Source organism: Loxodonta africana, chromosome 12 (genome assembly GCF_030014295.1).
Source record: "Loxodonta africana isolate mLoxAfr1 chromosome 12, mLoxAfr1.hap2, whole genome shotgun sequence".
Lineage (NCBI taxonomy): Eukaryota > Metazoa > Chordata > Mammalia > Proboscidea > Elephantidae > Loxodonta > Loxodonta africana.
In genome coordinates this window covers 55,084,566-55,103,049 of record NC_087353.1, presented here as the reverse complement: position 1 = coordinate 55,103,049, position 18,484 = coordinate 55,084,566, and the positions used below count along the sequence as shown (strand labels likewise).

The 18,484-nt window shown below is 61.9% G+C and overlaps 4 protein-coding genes across 17 annotated transcripts; 2 read left to right on the top strand and 2 right to left on the bottom strand.

Annotated features, from left to right (window-relative positions):
• Positions 1–756: 756 nt before the first annotated feature.
• On the top strand, positions 757–4,173 carry IGFALS (insulin like growth factor binding protein acid labile subunit). The gene has a single exon (XM_023557272.2). It carries the CDS (start codon positions 2,233–2,235, stop codon positions 3,991–3,993), a length of 1,761 nt encoding a protein of 586 aa, XP_023413040.1. The 5' UTR covers positions 757–2,232; the 3' UTR covers positions 3,994–4,173.
• An 848-nt stretch (positions 4,174–5,021) lies between these two features.
• NUBP2 (NUBP iron-sulfur cluster assembly factor 2, cytosolic) lies at positions 5,022–9,001 on the bottom strand. Of its 10 annotated transcripts, XM_064295359.1 has the most exons (7): positions 8,894–9,000; positions 7,315–7,433; positions 7,022–7,220; positions 6,287–6,441; positions 6,063–6,173; positions 5,915–5,984; positions 5,022–5,578 (listed from the first exon to the last, which is right to left on the bottom strand). In XM_064295359.1, the coding sequence occupies exons 1-7, from the start codon at positions 8,907–8,909 to the stop codon at positions 5,421–5,423; spliced, it is 828 nt and encodes a 275-aa protein (XP_064151429.1). In that variant the 5' UTR covers positions 8,910–9,000; the 3' UTR covers positions 5,022–5,420. The 10 variants fall into 10 exon arrangements, 9 of the variants coding, with proteins under 9 accessions (XP_064151429.1, XP_064151428.1, XP_064151430.1 ...); XM_064295358.1 differs by having other exon boundaries at positions 5,915–6,173; XM_064295360.1 differs by lacking the exon at positions 5,915–5,984 and having other exon boundaries at positions 6,043–6,173.
• Positions 9,002–9,525: 524 nt separating this feature from the next.
• On the top strand, positions 9,526–15,460 carry SPSB3 (splA/ryanodine receptor domain and SOCS box containing 3). 4 transcript variants are annotated; one of them, XM_064295352.1, is made up of 6 exons: positions 9,526–9,786; positions 11,444–11,581; positions 13,589–13,766; positions 13,941–14,128; positions 14,228–14,541; positions 14,742–15,460. In XM_064295352.1, the coding sequence occupies exons 1-6, from the start codon at positions 9,733–9,735 to the stop codon at positions 15,013–15,015; spliced, it is 1,146 nt and encodes a 381-aa protein (XP_064151422.1). In that variant the 5' UTR covers positions 9,526–9,732; the 3' UTR covers positions 15,016–15,460. The 4 variants fall into 4 exon arrangements, with proteins under 4 accessions (XP_064151422.1, XP_064151423.1, XP_064151420.1 ...); XM_064295353.1 differs by having other exon boundaries at positions 9,526–10,608; XM_064295350.1 differs by having other exon boundaries at positions 9,530–11,581; positions 14,228–14,330; positions 14,416–14,541.
• Positions 15,461–15,471: 11 nt separating this feature from the next.
• On the bottom strand, positions 15,472–18,395 carry EME2 (essential meiotic structure-specific endonuclease subunit 2). 2 transcript variants are annotated; one of them, XM_064295365.1, is made up of 3 exons: positions 18,132–18,395; positions 17,739–17,887; positions 15,472–16,315 (listed from the first exon to the last, which is right to left on the bottom strand). In XM_064295365.1, the coding sequence occupies exons 1-3, from the start codon at positions 18,355–18,357 to the stop codon at positions 16,220–16,222; spliced, it is 471 nt and encodes a 156-aa protein (XP_064151435.1). In that variant the 5' UTR covers positions 18,358–18,395; the 3' UTR covers positions 15,472–16,219. The 2 variants fall into 2 exon arrangements, with proteins under 2 accessions (XP_064151435.1, XP_064151434.1); XM_064295364.1 differs by having other exon boundaries at positions 16,205–17,887.
• Between the last annotated feature and the right edge of the window lie 89 nt (positions 18,396–18,484).

The following is an 18,484-nucleotide window of genomic DNA, read 5'->3' as shown; positions in this document are numbered from 1 at the left end:
GGAGGAGGGGCTGGGGCCTCGGAGAGACTGCCCAGGCACAACAGCCCCAGGTGGGCAGGTGCCGAGCTCCCAGATTCCGTGTGAGGGCTTAGAGCACCCCTGGTCCTGGCTCCCCACCCCCACCATCCATTCCCCTGTCCCAAGGACGAGGCCGGCCTCCTTCCTCTGCCTCACCAAGGCTGCCCTCCTCAGCCCCAGCTCTGTGTTTCCCATTCCTTCTAGCACCTTCCACACACACTCCCACTGCCCCCAGCAGGCTCAGCTGACCTAGGAAAGATGGGTGGATGGGCAGGGCCTTTTGGGGGCACAGGGGGCAGCAAAGGAGTGGTGGGGGGATGCCTGGGGAGTCAAGCCTGGGAGAGGGAGGTGGTACCAAGCAGATGTGAAGGTATGGCAGCTGGGGGACAGGGCATGGCATGCAGCCCCCAGGTGGGAGGGGGACACACGGCTCCTGGCATGAGTAGCTGCTGATCAGGCTGCCTTCCCGCCTGACCTCAGTCAGGGCAGGTCGCAGGAGGGTGGGGTGGGGTGGGGTGGGCTGGGGTAGCCCTGCCGGAACCTGGAGGACCTCACTGGGGCTGGTGGGCAGAAGGTCCCGGTGTGGAGCCGAGGACATGCAGAGCAAACAGGTGCTGGCGTGGCCCTCGGGCGTTCATAGAAGAGGCGTGGGGGAGGCCTGGCCAGACAGGAGCCGACCCTGAGGTCACCAGAGAGGCCGGGGCTGGGCTACTGCGGGGCTGGGCCCTGCACGGCCTCCTGGGACAGCGTGGGGGTGGGGGGCCGAGTGGCTGATGCCACCCGGCTGTTAGGAAATTGCGGGTGGAGGGGAGGCAGGTGGTCAGGGCCATGGCGGCAGTGCAGGCTGGCTAGGGAGCATGGGGGTGCCCACCTAACCCCTGACATGGCCTTCTGCTGCGCTGGGGTTCAGGCCCCGCCCTCAGGCCCTGACTTTGGGGAAAGCATGTCCAGCCTGAGGCCTCCTCTCCTGGACCCCACACCCACTGTGAACACCAGCCCCTGAAGGCTGCTCCAAAGGCACCCCTGCCCCTGGCCCACTCCACCTTTCCTGGGCACAGCCATGCAGGCGGGCAGGGGACGGGATGGGACATGACTGTGTGCCCTAAGAGTCATGCTATGCCATGGTCCACCTCTGATGGAAGGCAGCCTCAGGCAGATATGGCCCCCCAACCGCCCCCCCCGCTGCCCACACCCCAGGGTTCGGCCAGACGCTTGCTGCCCGGCACGAGGGGGTTAAGGGGCCGGGCGGTGGCTGGCTGGCTGTCAGGGCCTGGCTGCGTGGTGCACTGCGTCCAGAGAGCAAGAGCCGCCGACCCCAGCAGACGCGCTGCCCGCCGGCTGCTGAGCACGCGGCAATGGCCCTGAACAAAGGTGAGCCTTCAGCTCCTCCGGCCCTGCACTCCAGCTGACCAGAGCCCACGGAGGAGGGGCAGGGGCATCCCTGGGGGGCTCTGGGGAGCCCCTGGTGGGAATGCTGCTGGGGAGGCTCAGAGCTGGAACCAGAGGCTCCTCTCACCCTCCTGCCCCATCCTTCCCAGGGCTCCCGGGTGGTGCACACAGTTAACATGCTTAGCAGCTAATCCAAAGGTTGGAGCTTTGAGTTCATCTAGAGGTGCCTCGGAAGAAAGGTCTGGCGACTTCTAAAATTTTGGCCAGTGAAAACCCTGTGCAGCACAGTTCTACTCTGACACACATGGGGTTGCCATGAGTTGACGGGGACTTGATGGCCACTGATTTTTCCCTTCCCTTCCCTCCCACCCTGAGGGCCCAGGAGAGTGACTGGGGAGGTCAGGTAAGGCAGATTCGGATTCTCCACCTCTGGGCAGGATGACCATGCGCAGAAGTAGGGGATGAGGTGCCTTCCTCACCCCACGCCCAGGCCCTTGGCCAAGTTGGCCAAGGAGGAGGACGAGGCCCACTGTCGCTGCCAGAAGGCCAAGCAGCAGCCTGACAGGCCAGCCTGTGTGAGTGGGCAGCGCCCCGTGCCATGGGGGGCACACCCCAGTGCTGCCTCAAGCTCAGAGGCAGGGAGACAAGGCCTGACCCCATGTTTGGCACAGGAGATAGGGCCTTGTCTCCCCACCAGGGTCCCCAAGCTGCCTCCTCAGGCCATCCCTGGAGGTGGCTGGGCTGGGACTGGGAAGGGCCCCAGTCAGCTCTGCCTTCGCAGCAGGAGGCCCAGCACTGGTGCTGCTGTTTGTGTGCTGGGCGGCAATGGGCTGTGGCGGCCTGGAAGGCATGGATCCCAGAACACCGAGGGACGCTGAGAGCCTGCGGTGCCCTACCATGTGTGTCTGCAACTACGACGATTACACAGATGAGCTCAATGTCTTCTGCAGTGCCCGAAACCTCACACGGCTGCCCACTGGCATCCCTGAGGGCACCAGGGCCCTGTGGCTGGACTGCAACAACCTAACCAGCATCCCCGCGGCTGCCTTCCAGAACCTCTCAGGCCTGGACTTCCTCAACCTGCAGGGCAGCCAGCTGGGCAGCCTGGAGCCACACGCGCTCCTGGGCCTGGGCGCGCTCTACCACCTTCATCTAGAGCAGAACCAGCTGCGCAGCCTGGCGGCTGGCACCTTTTCACACACGCCAGGCCTGGCCTCCCTCAGCCTGCACCACAACCTGCTCAGCAGGCTGGACGAGGGCATCTTCGCCAGCCTGCCGCACCTCTGGGCCCTCAACCTTGGCTGGAATGGCCTGGCTGTGCTGCCTGACACTGCCTTCCAGGGCCTGGCTGGTCTGCGTGAGCTGGTACTGGCTGGCAACCGCCTGATCTACCTGCAGCCGCCGCTCTTCTGCGGCCTGGATGAGCTGCAGGAGCTGGACGTGAGCCGCAATGCACTGCGCAGCGTCAAGGCCGGCGTCTTTGTCAAGCTGCCCAAGCTGCAGAAGCTCTACCTGCACCACAACCTCATCACCAGCGTGGCACCCGGTGCCTTCCTGGGCTTGCGTGCCCTGCGCTGGCTGGACCTGTCGCACAACCGTGTGGGCGGCCTCTTTGCAGAGACCTTCCCTGGCCTGCTGGGTCTACGTGTGCTGCGCCTCTCTCACAATGCGCTGACCGGTCTGCGGCCACGCACCTTCAAAGACCTACACTTTCTGGAGGAGCTGCAGCTTGGCCACAACCGCATCCGGCAACTGGCTGAGCACACCTTCCAGGGCCTGGGCCAGCTGGAGGTGCTCACGCTGGACCACAACCAGCTCCAGGAGCTGCGGCCAGGTGCCTTCCTGGGGCTCGCCAACGTGGCCGTCATGAACCTCTCGGGCAACTGCCTGCGGAACCTGCCGGAGCAGGTGTTCCGGGGCTTGGGCCAGCTGCACAGCCTGCACCTGGAGGGCAGCTGCCTGGGCCGTGTGCGCCCGCACACCTTCTTGGGCCTGGGGGGCCTGCGCCGGCTCTTCCTTCGAGACAGCAGCATCATGGATCTTGACGAGCAGAGCCTGCAGGGGCTGCCTGAGCTGCTCGAGCTGGACCTCACCGCCAACTGCCTGGCGCACCTGCCGCGCCAACTCTTCCAGGGCCTTGGCAAGCTCGAGTACCTGTTGCTGGCCCACAACCAGCTGGTGGAGCTCACCCTGGACACGCTCCGGCCCCTGCAGCGCACCTTCTGGCTGGACTTGGCACACAACCGCCTGGAGGGCTTGGCCGAGGGTGTCCTGGCGCCCCTGGAGCAGCTGCGCTACCTCAGTCTGGGCAACAACTCCCTGCACACCTTCCTGCCGCAGCCCCCTGGCCTGGAGCACCTGTGGCTCGAGGGCAACCCCTGGGACTGTGGCTGTGCGCTGCAGGCACTGTGGGCCTTCGCCCTGAAGAACCCCCGCGCCGTACCACGCGCTGTGCAGGTGGTCCCCGAGGGTGATGACCGCCAGCCGCCCGTGTACACCTACAACAACATCACCTGTGCAGGTCCACCTGCTGTGGCTGGCCTTGACCTGCGGGACCTCCGCGAGGCCCACTTTGCTCACTGCTGACCTCGGCGCAGCCCCGAGGTGGGGCTGGCGGATCCCACAATGCCAGCGGAGGCAGCCGCAGTCCTCTGGGGCCATGTAAGCACCGACTGGCAGTCCCCAAGGCCTGACCAGGAGCTGGGGCGGAGCAGCTACATGCCCTGTGCCCACCTGGGCTGCCATGAATTAAAGCAATCTGACAAACAGCGTGTGACCCTGAGACACAGACACAGGTGCAAGGGAACATCAGCCCTGGCATGCTGCCAGTCGGCCCCCAAACGTGTTACTAGGGGTCCTGCCCCACCCACCCCCCCTCACCACAGCCCTCCCTCACACCTCCCCCAGCCCTGCCCCCTTGGGAAGATGCCCCCCCAGGTGCCATTGCTCCACCCAGGTCTCTCCCCCTGAGGTGGTTTCCCTGAGGCATCCTGCTCCTACAAAGCCAAAGTGAGTCAAGGTGGCACAGCTGTCTCTTCCCTGGCGTCCTGCCCTCAGTGCACAAGGCTGTGTGTCCATGCTGGGAGTAGAGGGTGCAGGCTGAGCGCCACCCAATGAGCCTCTGACCATTAAAACTGGGCTGCTGTGCCTCCAGCCCTCCTCCCCTTCTCTGCAGCCCTAGCCTCGCCTGCAACTCAGACACGTGCCCCACCATCCGACCAGGAGGCCCCCTCACCTTCCCACCCTGTCCTATCTCCCCAAGCCCACTCCATCCCCAGGAGCTGCACCAACTCCTCCCTTTGGAGACACAGCCCCAGCCAGCACTCGGCCTGCCACACTGTCCTCACCAGGCAAAGGTGCAAGAAAGCCCCTGGGCCTCTCAGCTCACGTGGAAAATGGCCCTCAACTTCACTGTGCCCTTCAGGGCATCACCCTCTCCCAGCTTGGTCCCAGGGTCCCCGTGGTGGCCCCACTCACGTGTTTCTCTAACACCTCCACAGCAACCACAAGCACCCTCCTGCCCTCAGTTCGAACGTTTTCTCACTCTGGATTCACAGAACCCAGAGGCTCACTGAGAGACACACACAGGAGAGCAGATTAGACAAGAGAGTGGAGACGTCACATACGTAGGTGTCTGTTTAATGGTGCAGTGCAGGGTGTCTCCAGGCCTGGCAGCCACCCCCCAACGTGGCAGGCCCAGGGTCAGCAAGGACAACAGAGCAGCTCCACGCCATGTGGGGCACAGGTGTCAGAAGCTGGTCCCTTTGGGAACATGGCATCTCCCCATGCAACTTGGATGTGGTGCCATCTCTCAAGGCTACCAGGACCCCGCCCACACTGCTCAAACACTGGAAAGGTCTCTGAACGCAGTCTGGTGGGGGTGGGAGGCACAGATGCTGCTGGACCAGCTTATGTAGGTCCTGCACCCCTCCAGGCCCCCTGTTCTGGCCCTCGTGCACGAGCTCCACAGCAGCATGGGAAAGCCCAGGAGACAGGAGAGCTGGCAGGGCACCTCAGTCAGTGCCTGTCTGCGCCTGCACCTGTGCCCCATCCAGGATCTTCTGGGCAATGGAGGCAAGTGCAGGGAAGGCAGCACTCTTGGGGAACTCCTGGATGAAGTCCCGGCCCTCTTCCAGGCTCCTCACAAGCTGGGGGTCCAGAGGCACGGAGCCTGTGAAGATGAGGAGACGGGGGAAGGGAGGGCAGGGCCTGGGGAGGCTCGGGTCACCGCCATGCACCCCCACCCTGGAAGCCAGTGCCTCCTTGAGAGAGCAGATGCCCCAGGCTGGCACTCTGCGGGGGCTCACTTCCACCCGGATGCTGTACCTCCCATGGGCTGGCTCAGTACTGCCCAGCGCGTGGACACCTGCCTCAGTGTTCATCCAAAGGGCAGCCCTGCGGTTTAGCCTGGGCAGGGAGTGCCTGTCCTGCCCCCTGCATCTTGGGGTCCCAGCAGGCATGCTCCCACAGTTGACAGGGACCCCACTACCCCCCACCTGGCACTCACCTAGAAAGGGAACCCCAGCGTGCCTGGCCAGCTCCTCCCCGCCTCCCACGGAGAAGAGATTAGTACACTCCTGGACAGAGGGATGGGGCCATGAGTGCAGGCCCCTTGTGCCCCTGCACCCTGCCCACCTGACGGCCGGGCGCCTCACCGCGCAGTGCGGGCAGACGAAACCGCTCATGTTTTCCACAATGCCGATCACTGGCAGCCCTGTCTTCCTGCAGAAGGTCAGCTCCCGCCGCACATCCCCCACAGACACCGCCTGGGGGCCAAGACAGCGTCTGGGGCTCTACGTGCAGCTCTGCTGGAGAGAGGGAGGCCACCACCCCCACCTGCCAGGAGGGGCTGCATGTTTGGAGCTTGGTGCTCACTCACCTGGGGTGTGGTAACCAGAACTGCGCCCAAGGGCTGGTACGGACGCAGGGCCTCCACAGCCGAGATGTGCTCATCAGAGGTACCTGGGGGCGTGTCCACCACCAGGAAGTCCAACTCCCCCCACACCACGTCCGACACAAACTGCCTTATCAGTGCTGCAGAGACCACCCAGAACCCCGGGGGCTCATGAGGCGTTTGTCCAGAGAAGCCCCAGCCTCTTGCAGCCTCCAGTGCAGACAGCGCTATCAACAGGGCCTGGACCCCAAGAGCAAGGCCACTGCCAGGAGGAGAAGCACATGCAGAGGTCCCCAGCACACTGTCCCTCTCCCCACCCCACCCAGGAGCGGTTGGCTGATGTCTGCTCTAGACACAGGATGGCCCCAAGTGTCCCGGCCCAGGGAGCTGGCCCTGCAGGGAGTGCCATGGCTGACTGGCCCTAGGCTGGCTTCTGATACCGGCAGGCGGTCCAGGCTTCCAACTACATCGCTGACCTGATGGCGGGGGGGGGGGGGGGGTTGTTGCTGCCGTCTGATAGGCCAGAGGCACCCAAGCCCCCAATGAGTGCCCCAACACTGCAGATTGGTGGCTCAAGAATGATGGCCTCAACCACACAGGCCCCAGCACCATGCGCCCGCCTCATCCCACGATTCACAGAAGCCTACCCGGCACAGCCGGGATGTTGCCAACTCCCCATGACAGCTGGCATGGGACTGCTGAGGACTTGGGCCCCATTACCATTTTTCTTGGGGCCCCTCCACACCACGGCCTCATCGGGTGTCTCCAGCAGGAAGCCCACGGACATGAGAGCAATGCTCTGTTCCTGGTCCACAAACACTGGCACCCAGCCGTTGTCACACTGGTGCACAGCGCAGCCCTGCGCCTGCAGCATGCGTGGCACGCTGGGCCCACACAGATCCACATCTAGGATGCCCACCTGCAGGCGGTGTAGCCAGTGAGGACCACGCTCAGGAGGACAGGGGTGGCAGGCGCAGGGGGGATGAGGAGTGGCCTGGAGGCACAGTGCTCACCTTCTTGCCTGCATGGCGCAGGGCCAGGGCCAGCTCAGTGGAGATGGTGCTCTTCCCTACACCACCCTTTCCCGAGAGCACAAGGATGATGTGCCGGACGCCGGCCAGGTTCCCAGGCTCTTGTCAGAACAAGAGACATAAAGGTCAGGAGGTCCCAATATGCCAGCCACTCCTCACCATTCCCCCTACGGGCTCACTGTGTACTCCCACCTCTGGGCTCTGGGGTCACGGCCCCCACACCCGACACTGAGCAAATGAGGCTGGCAGGAGGCTCCACAGCCCATCCGCTGCTCCCGTGAACGCCATAGCACCCACTCCTGCCTGAAGCCTGGCTGCCGAAGACCAGGAAGCCTCTTTAGAGAGCGTCTATGTGTGCAGGTGTGCGCATGTGTGTATGTACTGCAGAAGTGGTGTGCACTCACGCTTGGAGACAAGACAAGCCTGAGATGCCAGCTCCCTCTAATTCCAACGGAGAAACACTTGGAGACCAACAAAGCTGCCGTCTTCGGGGCCTCAAGGTGCACCTATGCCTGGAGGCTGCTGTGCCTCCTCTCAGTGACCAGGCCCAAGACATGACTGAATCTGGGCCTGAGGTTGCCCCTCTCCACCTCCTAGGACCCAGGTTAGTGCAGAAGAGGCCCTGAGGCAGACACTGGGGCTCCAATTGCGGGGGCGGGGGGGGAGGGTGAGTGCCAGCACCTGAGACCCAGGTCACCAGACGGCCCTTGCTATGCAAGCATCAGCACTGCCTGACTGGCTGAGTCCACACTCTTGTTGCCCCTGTGCCCCACCCCGAAGGCACCCACCCACTAATGTCTTTGGCCGCATTCCACACAAGCCCCCCCCAAAAACTCTCCTTTGGGTCTTTGACCACCTGCCCTGCTCCTTTTCCTTCCACTGAGCAAGAAACTTCACCAAATGAATCACGGATGGTCACAAACACCGTCTGCCTGGCCTCCATATTCCAATCAGGTGCCCTCCACCTTCCTCCCAGCCCTGCCCAGGCCTCTGCTCAGCTGCTCTCCTGGGTGCCGCCTTTCCCGGAAGGTGGTTGTGGGTAGAATCCCATCCCTCCTCTCACCCCTCCAATATCTCCCCGAGGTACTCGCAGGGCCTGACCTGGCCCTCCTGGAGGGACCTTAACACAAACTTTGTGAACTATAGGCCATGATCTCGTCTTAGGCGACATCACACCCAAGCTGCCCAGCAACCACTAATGCTTAAGGTAACACCAACAGGCACGTGGGAGGATACTGTGCAAGGCTGCAGGTTCACCTTCGTTGCTGGGGGAGGGGGTTCTGCTGGAAACGCTCGAAAGTGAGAGAGCCAGGTGTAACCTAGTTGAACCGTGACTGAGACAGGCAAGAGATCGGACTGGCTACAATTAAATAACTTCTAATTCAGTGTTTTTGGAATCTAAACCTAAGTGCAGACCACCATATAACTTTTACTGCTGGCACTCGAAGACACTTGTGACTAACAAACTAGGTGCTTAGACAAGATAAGGGGCCATATTTCCTATCCCTACATGCTTGACTGATAACCTTCCTGAGTTGTTTTTCAAGTCTCGCATACTCACCTGCCACCGCCTCCATCCGCCACCTCCTGCGTCTCTGGGTTTCCGCCCGCGGACGGCCCGCCTCCCAGCAGGAGTGAAGAGCCCTCGGGCCAGTGGGCAGCGCGAGCCCGCCCCCCGGCGCCTCTTCATAGGCCTAGTCCTGCTGCCCTCAGCTAATCAGACCGCCCGAGCTGTGCGCGCGAGTTCCGGCGCCGGATGACGTGGAGGAGATGGGTCCACTTCCCTGTCAACGCCCCAAGTTGGGACCGCCTCCCTCCCGCAATCCGCGCCCAATGGGTGCGGGGGCCTTCTCTCCGACGGATTCAGGCGTGGCCAATGGAGACTTCGGTTCGGGACTAACGGGCCCTGCAGCCTATCGGCAGGAGCCGTGCCCCGCGAGTCCCGACCCCCGGCCCAAGCCTGAGCTGGAGCCCGCCTCCCGCGGGCCGGCCAATGCGGCGCGGGGCGGGGATTGTTGACGTCTCGCTCGGAGCGGAAAGTAGGTCACCGCGGGCAGGGAGCGCGGCGACGGCGGCGGCAGAGCAGCGCCAGGTGAGCGCGGCGGCGCGGCCCGGCCTGCCCTGGCGTCGCGGGCTCGGGAGGGCGCGCCCAACCTTTGTTCCTCCGGCTACCCGGGCACGGCGCCTGCTCCCAGCCCGCCCTGCGCTTTGTCCGCGGCCACCGGGCGGGCCGCGCTCCCTCTTAGACCCTCGTCCATCTCCGGGGCCCCGGAAGGACGGCTGCGTCGGGCGCTCTGCGCACTGCCTCGGGTTAGGGGGCCCTCCCCCGCGATTTGGGGGGTAACTTCCGGAAACGGCACCCCGAAACTGAAATCAGTACGAGCTCGCGAGAATCGGGATATGGCGACCGTCCGGTTACGTGAAGATTGGGGAGCGTGTTGTCGGGACTTCGCTGTGGGTGACAAGCTCGTTGGGTCATTCATTCAGTCTGGGTCACGTGGCGCCCACTGTGTGGTACCAGTGTAGCGAATAGCGATTAAGCCGTTTGGGGCCGATTGTAACTGCTCCAACCATAGTTGGAGACTGGAGGCTCTGGTGCAGGCCAGATGTTTATGGAGAACAGCAGGACTCCCATCACCAGGAACCAGTGGCTCAGGCTAGGGAGGGCCTTCCCCCCCGCCTCCCCCCCCACCCAGCTCATTCATTCAGCGGACAAGGCACCTTTTGGGTGTCTGGCAGGGGCCTTGTAGGCTTTCCCGCCCGAGGGAGAGGCAGGTATACACCATCACGGAAGGCCACATATTGCTTTAGGTTGGGTGGAATTGATAACGGAAGGTAGTGTTACCACAATTTCCCTAGTTAGCCGCATGCTGCAAACAGCCAATTCTTGAGACCGGGTGAGGTGGGTAGCAAGAAGTTTATTAGATATACCGGTATTTACCGATATATGGAGGCAGAGGGGAATGATCTCCTAAAGCCAGCTGTCTGTCTCTCAGAACTACAGGTCAGCTAGGGTTTTCAAGGGAAAAGGGGCTATAAGTTTTAGGAACTTGTGGAATGTGCATTCTCTTTCTGTTTGGTTTCAAACATGTTGATCTCTTCCTGCTATTATCCCATCAGCTTCATCTTGTTGACAGGCTTATTAGATCCATATCACTTGTTTTCCAAGGTCCTAGGGGAAACACTGGTTAACCTTTTGGAGGAGCTAACAGGAAAATCCTACTTGGAAACAGAGACAGCCTGGGAAGGGAAAGAAGAAGGGGAAAAATGGCACAGGTACTGTTCAGGATATGGCTGAGCAGCCTGTTTCAGTAGGATCGTGGTAATCAGAGCAGCAGTGAGAGAAGAGTAGGAGAAAGCTGGTCACTGAACCAAGGCCAGTATGGCTTGGGGAAGCTGAGAACTCTGGAGGCTCTGTAGAATTCTGCATTTTATCTTAAGAATAATGGGAAGGCCTGAAGGCATGGTAAGATTCAGATTAATTTTTCAAGAGCAAGTCTGGCTGTGTGTTAAGGATCTGGGAGGAGGGTGAGGCAGACAGATGTGTGGTCCAGGGGAGGTCCTGGGTTGGGATGGAGGTGAAGAACATGGACGAGTTGAGGTAGTCAGGGCTTGGAGATACTGAGTTGAGGCGGGCCATGAGGGGATGGAGGAGGTGTCAGGGATGTCTGGCATGAGGAACTACGTGCTTGGAGATTTCATTTGCCAAACTGGACACTGGAGGAGGAGGAGTCAGCCAAGGCTGGAAATGCCTGAAGTGCAAGTGGGTGAGACGTGGGGTAGGTAAGGATGAGCTCAGAGGGAGATGGGCTGAGATGTGCCGTGGAGAGTCATGGACTTGTGGAAGGTTTTGCACACCATCTGCCTGGTTTTCATTGAGGTACTCAGATACTGGAGTGAGGTATGGGCTTGTGTGGAGAGTTCTGGAGCTCTGACCATGGGATCCGTGTGGCCCGGGAACACCTCCACCTTTGGGTGGGTCTGTGGGCACAGCCCGCAGGGGCAGCTGGGAGCCTGCACAGGGGTGAAGGACAGAGTACAGAGGGCTGTTGGGAGACAGTCCAGCATCCTGAGTCTTCCTTCCTTTCTCGGGGTCTGTGTTTTCTTCCAGGTCCTCTCCGCCATGGCCAGGCGGCCCCGGAGCAGCCGGGCATGGCATTTTGTCCTGAGTGCAGCCCGCCGAGATGCCGATGCCCGGGTTGTGGCTCTGGCAGGCACTGCTAACTGGGGCTATGACTCTGATGGGCAGGTAGGTCCCCGTGAGGAGGGGGTGCTGCTGGACTGAGGTGTGGAGAAGCAGGCATGATCTAGACAGGGATGAAAGAGGATGGATGCCCAGGTCCCACTGTCCCTGGGCATGCTCTGCCTGACAAGGCTCTTCAACCCAGTGAAGGCCCCTGAGGCTGGGCCCCAGCACAGGTGCCAGGTTCTCCTTAATAACACTCTTCTGTCTTGCAAAGACCACACTGGGGCGAGGCTGCACACTGGGGATTGTGGCCAACAAAAATGTTTCAATTTCATGCATCCAACTCATTTCCAGAAGAGAGCCATTGTTAACTTGGCGAATGTCTTTCTAGATGTTTCCTTGGCCTGTCCAGACACACAGTGTTCTGTACGTGTGCATGAAAAAGAGCTTTGGTTCTTGATGATCAGAATTTCTTACCATGTGAGCCTCTCAGTGGGAATAAGGAGGCAGTCCAGAGGACATCTGTCTCCCAGTTCAGGTTTTCTGGCCCCAGCAGGGCAGCATGGAGAGGCAGAGCATGTGGGTGAAGGTTTGGTGAGGCCTGGAGAAGAATAGGTTCCATCTCTCAGAGTAGGAGCCAGCCTGAATCACCCCAGCTGTCTTCTGCAGGGCTGCCCGAGGTGACTTTGGCCTCTGCTCAGCACAGGTGCCCCGGGCTGGGAGGGGCGGGTGCCTCTCCTCCAGATCAGTGGCCCCTTGTCCCCCCAGAGAGTGGCTGGTGAGCCTTGGGAGCTGTCCAGGGGAAGGCCTGGCCTGCACTCCTGCCCTGCCCCCACACTGACCATGTGGTCTGGAGCACAGACTCACTGCTGTGGGATGCAGAATGTGACCACTGATGGTCCAGATGTGACACATACATGCTTTTTGTCCCCTGTCACCTAATGGGTCTTGCATGCCTGTGAGTGTGTCTGGGGTGAATAGCACACATACCCTTCCTTAGTTCATAGGAGGCAGAGGCCTCAGCCTAGGGTGGAGGGTCCCATTCCCTGCAATGGGATGCAGTCCCTTAGGCCTGCGTGGCCTGCTGTGGCGACCATTCTGCAGATGGGACCATGTCCCATTCTGAAGTCGGCTCTCAAAACAGACCTGCCAGCCCAACCATTGTGGCTCCGTGTCTTCTCTTCCTGGGCCCATCCTCTCCTCTCCCCAGCTCCTGCAGTCTTCTTTATGATTGTCTGTCTGTCCATCCGTGATGGGTTTGAGACACAGCAGATGCCCGTTTTGCTGTTTATTTGCTCAGTTGGTTTAGCTGCTGTGTGGCCATGGTGCTGGGCCCTGGAGTGTGACGAGAAAGAGACAAAAGGGCTGGGCTTCCCTTGTCAGGGGACAGGTGACAGATGAGTTTCAGGGATAAGAAAAAGGAAGCCGGGGAATGGTGGTCTGAGGAGGAGCATCGGAAGACCCAGGTGGGGGACCCTGAGGTCACGTGCTGCACATGGGAGGAGTGAAGGTGGAGTTCAGAAGGCAGATCTGGGCTGGGAGCTCTTGAAGGATTCGATGGGGCACGGGTACTCTAGGGCGTGGTGGAACGGCATGATGGGGGCGGTGGGACATGGCGGAGTGTCACGGTAGCGTGTTTTAAAAGCTTGTTTGGGTCTAGGTGCAGAGTGTGGAGTGGTGGTGGGGCAGGGGGAGAGGCAAAGCCCAGTGGCGGCCAGTGAGCCGCAGAGCTTCAGGCAGGGGCTCTCTCCACCTGCTCAGGTGTGGAGACTGGAGGCACTGCATAGCTTCAGAGCAGGATGACTCAGCTCAGAGACCCCTAAGCAGGCTGGCTGGCCCCCAGGAGGGGTTGTGGGTGACTCGGCTATTGGGTGTGACAAGCTTTGCACAAGGACCCGAGTGCCTGGCTGGGTCCTGTAGGGGCAGCTCAGCTGACTAGTACTTTTCTATACCCAGAAGCTGGAAGCTGCAGCAGGGGCCTCGTCAAGGGGGCTGTGCAGCAGGGTGGGTGTGGAGGGGCTGGCACAGGGCTGCAGGCCAGAGGTGGGAACAGCGTGCCTTCTTTCCCAGCACAGCGACTCAGACTCCGACCCTGAGTTCTTGTCCCTGCCGCCATCCATCCCCAGCGCTGTGCCGGTCACCGGGGAGTCCTTCTGTGACTGCGACAGCCAGAGTGAGGCCTCCTTCTGCGGCGGCCGGCACAGCACCCACAGTGGCAAAGACTGCCGCTGTGGGGAGGAGGACGAGCGTGAGTGCGTGGGGAGGACTTGGGGGAGGACCTGCAGGGAGGATGAGTGTTTGGGAAGGTTGGGGGAGGGGGGACATACAAGGAGGAGGATAAGCGTGAGCACTGGGGGAGGTTGAGGGGAGGGTGGGGGAGAGGGGCTCCCTGCCCACCTCAGCTGGCCCTTCGCCCCTGCAGACTTTGACTGGGTCTGGGATGACCTGAACAAGTCCTCAGCCACCCTCCTGAGCTGCGATAATCGCAAAGTCAGCTTCCATGTGGAATACAGCTGTGGCACAGCAGCCATCCGGGGCACCAAGGAGCTGGGTGAGGGCCAGCATTTCTGGGAGATCAAGATGACCTCGCCTGTCTATGGTACTGACATGGTGAGTGCTGACTGCCGGAGACACGCGGGGATTGGCCCCAGGTGAGGCGTGCGGGATCAGCCCCAGCCCCATGTGCCCCTCTCCTGGCCTTGTTCCTAGATGGTAGGCATTGGGACGTCAGATGTGGACCTGGACAAGTACCACCACACCTTCTGCAGCCTGCTGGGCAGGGATGAGGACAGCTGGGGCCTCTCGTACACGGGTGCGTGTGGGGGTGGGGGGGCAGTGGGGCTGGGTTGGTGCCCCCCCACCCTGCTTCTGGGCTCACCCCCACCGGCTGCACCCAGGGCTCCTCCACCACAAGGGAGACAAGATGAGCTTCTCATCACGCTTTGGCCAGGGCTCCATCATTGGTGTGCATCTGGACACCTGGCATGGGAAACTGACCTTCTTCAAGAACCGCAAGTGCATAGGTAAGGGTGCCCAGTCCATCTGTGCAGGAGCCTGGGTCCCAGGCCCCTGAGGGCGGGGCAGTGGGACAGGGAAGGTCCAAGCCACAGGGTCCCATGGTACCGAGTGTGGATCCACCAGGTGTCCTCACAGTTGGCTGAGGCTCCATCTCCACCTCAGAGTGGGGTTGGGGAGGGACCAATCAGCCATGCCTCTCTTGAAGGCGTGGCAGCCACCAGGCTGCAGAACAAGAAGTTCTACCCAATGGTGTGCTCCACGGCCGCCAAGAGCAGCATGAAGGTGATCCGCTCTTGCGCCAGTTCCACCTCACTGCAGTACCTGTGCTGCTACCGCCTGCGCCAGCTGCGACCCAACTCCGGGGACACGCTCGAGGGTCTGCCCCTGCCCCCCGGCCTCAAGCAGGTGCTGCACAACAAGCTGGGCTGGGTGCTGAGCATGAGCTGCAGCCTCTGCTGGCCACCCGCACCCAGCCCTGAGACCAGGCCTTGCCAGAGGAAACACTGCCGACGGACCTGACTTCCTTTCTGATGAAAACTGCTTCTCAGCCAGGACCGTCTTCTGTCCCTTCCTTCTGGCCACACTCTGGGCAACAGGACAGGGACGAGTTGGGCTGAGTCTGTTGGGTTGTCCACCTGCTCCCAGAGCCTGGGACAGTCCTTTCTGCAGGGTCCAGGGCCACTTGGCCATGTGATCGTCCACGTCTGCTCTGTTGGTGCCAGTGGGGGCAGTTGCTTCTCTCCCCGATGCTCCTAGGTGGTCACTGTTGGCCACCAGCAGTAGAGGAAGGCCTGGCTAGCACCAATGTTCCTGCTTCTCAGGCCTTGGAGGCCTCAGGCTGTTTTTCACTGCTTTGCATGTTGTCAGCTGCTGCTCCTCCTTCTCAGAAGGGTAAATCACTGTAATAAACACAGTTTCTATTGACACCCGTGATAGCTGTAGGATTACATGCGGCCAGGCTAAGACCCAGTAAGCTCATGTGTCTCAGTGGTATTTCTCCTGTGGGTCTGATTCTGCCCGGGGTGGGGATGAGTCCTGTCCTCCCTCTGAGAGTGTGGCCCCAGCTTCCCAGGAACAGGTGCCACACCCCAGGGGGTTCCTCCAGGGGCCTCCATTCTGGCACTTGGAGGAGGCAGCATGGGCGGGGCTGGGCAAGCACACTGCCCCCCAGAACCCTTCAGCCTGCCTGACCCCTTTTCTCAGCCCAGTGATCTGAGAACTTCCCTTGGTGTCTACCACCACCCCCGCCCCGCCCCGCCCAAGCCAGACACAGACCAAGAGCCATCCCAGGCCAAGGGTATCCAGCGTCCCATCTCTGTAGGCGGCGGTGGTCTCCTGTGCCCCCTATTCTCCATGTGGCATGCTGGCTGGAGATGGTGTGTTCAAGAACACAGGTCCAACAGGAGATCAGGGTTGCGGGGCTGACTCGGTTGAACTGCCTGATCTGGTGCCACCAAGTCCCCTGCAGCCCCCCTGCTGTCTCTTGGTGCCCGCTTGCTGGCTGCCTGGCACCTGGCTATGCAGAAGGACAAGGCTTGGGACTCCTGGAGCTGGCTGCAGATGGGGGTGTGGGTATCCTTCCAGAGGCTCTGGCCCTAAGCCCTCCCACTGCCTGCCATCCCCAGCAGCTCCACCAGGCCTCCCTGCCACCACCCACCATGTCCCTCCACCACCCAGCCCAGCCTACGTTGGGGAGGCACACAAGTGCTTGCTCAGCTCCTGCCAGGAGGTCTCCAGTAGCATGTCCAGGCCCAACGAGAACTGCAGGAGCACCAGGGCCTGTGAGGGGGAGCAATAGGTGGGGGCTCCTTTGGGGACCCTGCTGAGACCAACTACCTATGCCAGTCAGGACCAAACCTGGCCCTGCTGGGCATCGTGACAGTCCAAGCGCTGGGACTGAGGTCAGCTGCCTTGCCCAATCCAGATGACTCTCACCTTCACCTGGGGCCAGCCAATGGCCCCCTCGGCATGGGGCACCACTGGACCCTCTGGCAATTGCCTCACGCCCTGGACACTGTGCCAGTGAGACCTGGACAAAGGGACCAGCCTTGGCTCCCACATCCCACCAGTCCCACCCTCCTTGAGCCCACCCAGGGGAGTGGGGGCTCAGAGGGAAGGTGGGGGCACCCCACCCTCCCAGGCAGCCCCACTGAGGGGATCGATGATGGCCAGGTAAAGGCGGATGGGGATCTCAGGACAAGTCCAGGGCACCGAGCATGCTGGGCTGGACACCTGCAAGCCAGAATGCACAAGTGCCTCAGAGAGCTGGGCGGCAGGATACCTCTGGAAGCCTGCAGGTCACGCTGAACCCCTCAACACCTGGCCTCCACCTGGTCCATACCAGGCTCGTGATGAACAGGGAGACTCAGCCCAGGGGGAGGGCCTGATGGTGCTCCGGTGTGGCCGGCTGAGTGCTCTTGAGTTCTTCAACCAAGGCCGGCAAGTGGCCATCACACTTTGCAGCCACCACATCCCTGCCTGGCATCTCCAACCGCAGTCCCTAGGCCCCCTCTTGCCAGGTGACACTGGACTCCTGACCCCTGCTATCTAAAGACCCCGTTTATTTTGGCTCCTGCTCTCTGGGAGCAGCTACCACTCCCGCTCTGCCCACAGCTGAGAACCCAGTGACCAGGGACGAGTCCAAAGCTACCCAGGCACTCAGGCAGCAAATGCTCTTGGCTGGCCCATCTCCAGTGGAGCAGGGCTGGGGGGAGCACTGGGGACGTTTGGGCAACACCCTGCAGAAACTCTTCTGGTTCCAACAGCAACAGCAGTTCCTGTTTGTGTTCAGCCCAACCCTCAGGGGAGATCTGCTGGGACACCCAGGACACAGCTGCCACACCAACAGTCTCTGCAGCTCACCCACAGGCAACCGGAGGCCAGGCCCACTCCGTACAGCCCAGCGAAGGCCAAAGCCAGTCCATGCCTATGAGCCCTGCGGGAAAGGAGTGGGCTGCCTACAAGGGGCTGGAACGTTCCTGGGGGCAAATGCCTGACCTGAACCCCAGCCCTGTTCCAACTAGCTGAGTGACTTGGCATCACGCACTTGAAGTGTCTCCCTCTTAGGTACCCATCTTCAAGGTATACACAATTGCCTCAGCTACTTCCCAGGGCACCTTGGAGAGTGGAGTGACACCAGAAATACAGAAGACCAAGTCGCCGAAGAGACGGGGCTCCTGTGGGTATTAACCCTGAAACTCACGCTGCAGGGGCAGGGGCAGGGGCAGGGGTCCGGGCTCACGCGGCTCCAGCTGAGGCTCCGGGCTCGGAGCTGGGGCTCGACGCGGTGCTCGCAGACCAGGGAGCCCAGGGCCTCCAGCAGGATGTCAGCGCCAGCATCTTGCAGGATGGCTAGGGTGACATGGAAGAGAGAGAGAGCGCGAGCTCCGTCCGTCACGCCATCCCTCCAGGGGAGACCCACAGCCAGCCGAGAGTGCAACAGCTGCCCGGAGCAACGGCGGGCACGGTTGGGAAGGCCGGCCAAGCTCCGGGCAGGAGGCGCCCCTTTTACCACTCCTACTGGAGGCTAAAAGGGAGTTTGGTCCCCAGTGCCGAGCTCCAAGCAGAAGCGACCCCGGGCTGCTCCCGTCCGCACCTGGGTCCACGCGCACCGCCAAGCGCCTCAGGGCCGGCTCGGGCCGCAGAGCCTCGGCCGCCGCCCTGCGCTCCTCCGCCGGGTCTCGGGCCCTCGCGGCGGCCTCAGCGCCGGCAGGGCCCTCGGTGTCCGAGTCTGAGATCTCCCAGGTCGGGTCCCCCCATGGACCACCGCCCCGGACTCCGCGCAAAGACCCAGCGGCCCCGCCGGCTCCGGCCTTCGCCATGGGCAGCCCTATTTCGCCTTCGCTTCCGGCCGCACCCGGACGCGTTTCCCGGAGACACCGGCCGTTTCCGGCGCCAGGCGGGCCTCGCAGCGCGCAGCGGCGGCGGCCCTCGGCCGGAGCGCTGAGG

What these genes read in the sequence shown, in the direction of transcription:
- IGFALS (XM_023557272.2), top strand. Translation starts at nt 2,233, where the DNA reads ATGGGCTGTGGCGGCCTGGAAGGCATGGATCCCAGAACACCGAGGGAC.
- NUBP2 (XM_064295354.1), bottom strand. An exon ending in TGCGCCATGCAGGCAAGAAG is followed by an intron (nt 7,221 to 7,314) that starts GTGAGCACTGTG and finishes CACCGCCTGCAG; the next exon opens with GTGGGCATCCTAGATGTGGA. An exon ending in GAGGGGCCCCAAGAAAAATG is followed by an intron (nt 6,442 to 7,021) that starts GTAATGGGGCCC and finishes TGGTCTCTGCAG; the next exon opens with CACTGATAAGGCAGTTTGTG.
- SPSB3 (XM_064295350.1), top strand. Translation starts at nt 11,165, where the DNA reads ATGGACTTGTGGAAGGTTTTGCACACCATCTGCCTGGTTTTCATTGAG. An exon ending in CTGTGGGGAGGAGGACGAGC is followed by an intron (nt 13,767 to 13,940) that starts GTGAGTGCGTGG and finishes TCGCCCCTGCAG; the next exon opens with ACTTTGACTGGGTCTGGGAT. An exon ending in CTGTCTATGGTACTGACATG is followed by an intron (nt 14,129 to 14,227) that starts GTGAGTGCTGAC and finishes CCTTGTTCCTAG; the next exon opens with ATGGTAGGCATTGGGACGTC.
- EME2 (XM_064295364.1), bottom strand. Translation starts at nt 18,357, where the DNA reads ATGGCGAAGGCCGGAGCCGGCGGGGCCGCTGGGTCTTTGCGCGGAGTC. An exon ending in GGCGGTGCGCGTGGACCCAG is followed by an intron (nt 17,888 to 18,131) that starts GTGCGGACGGGA and finishes ATGTCACCCTAG; the next exon opens with CCATCCTGCAAGATGCTGGC.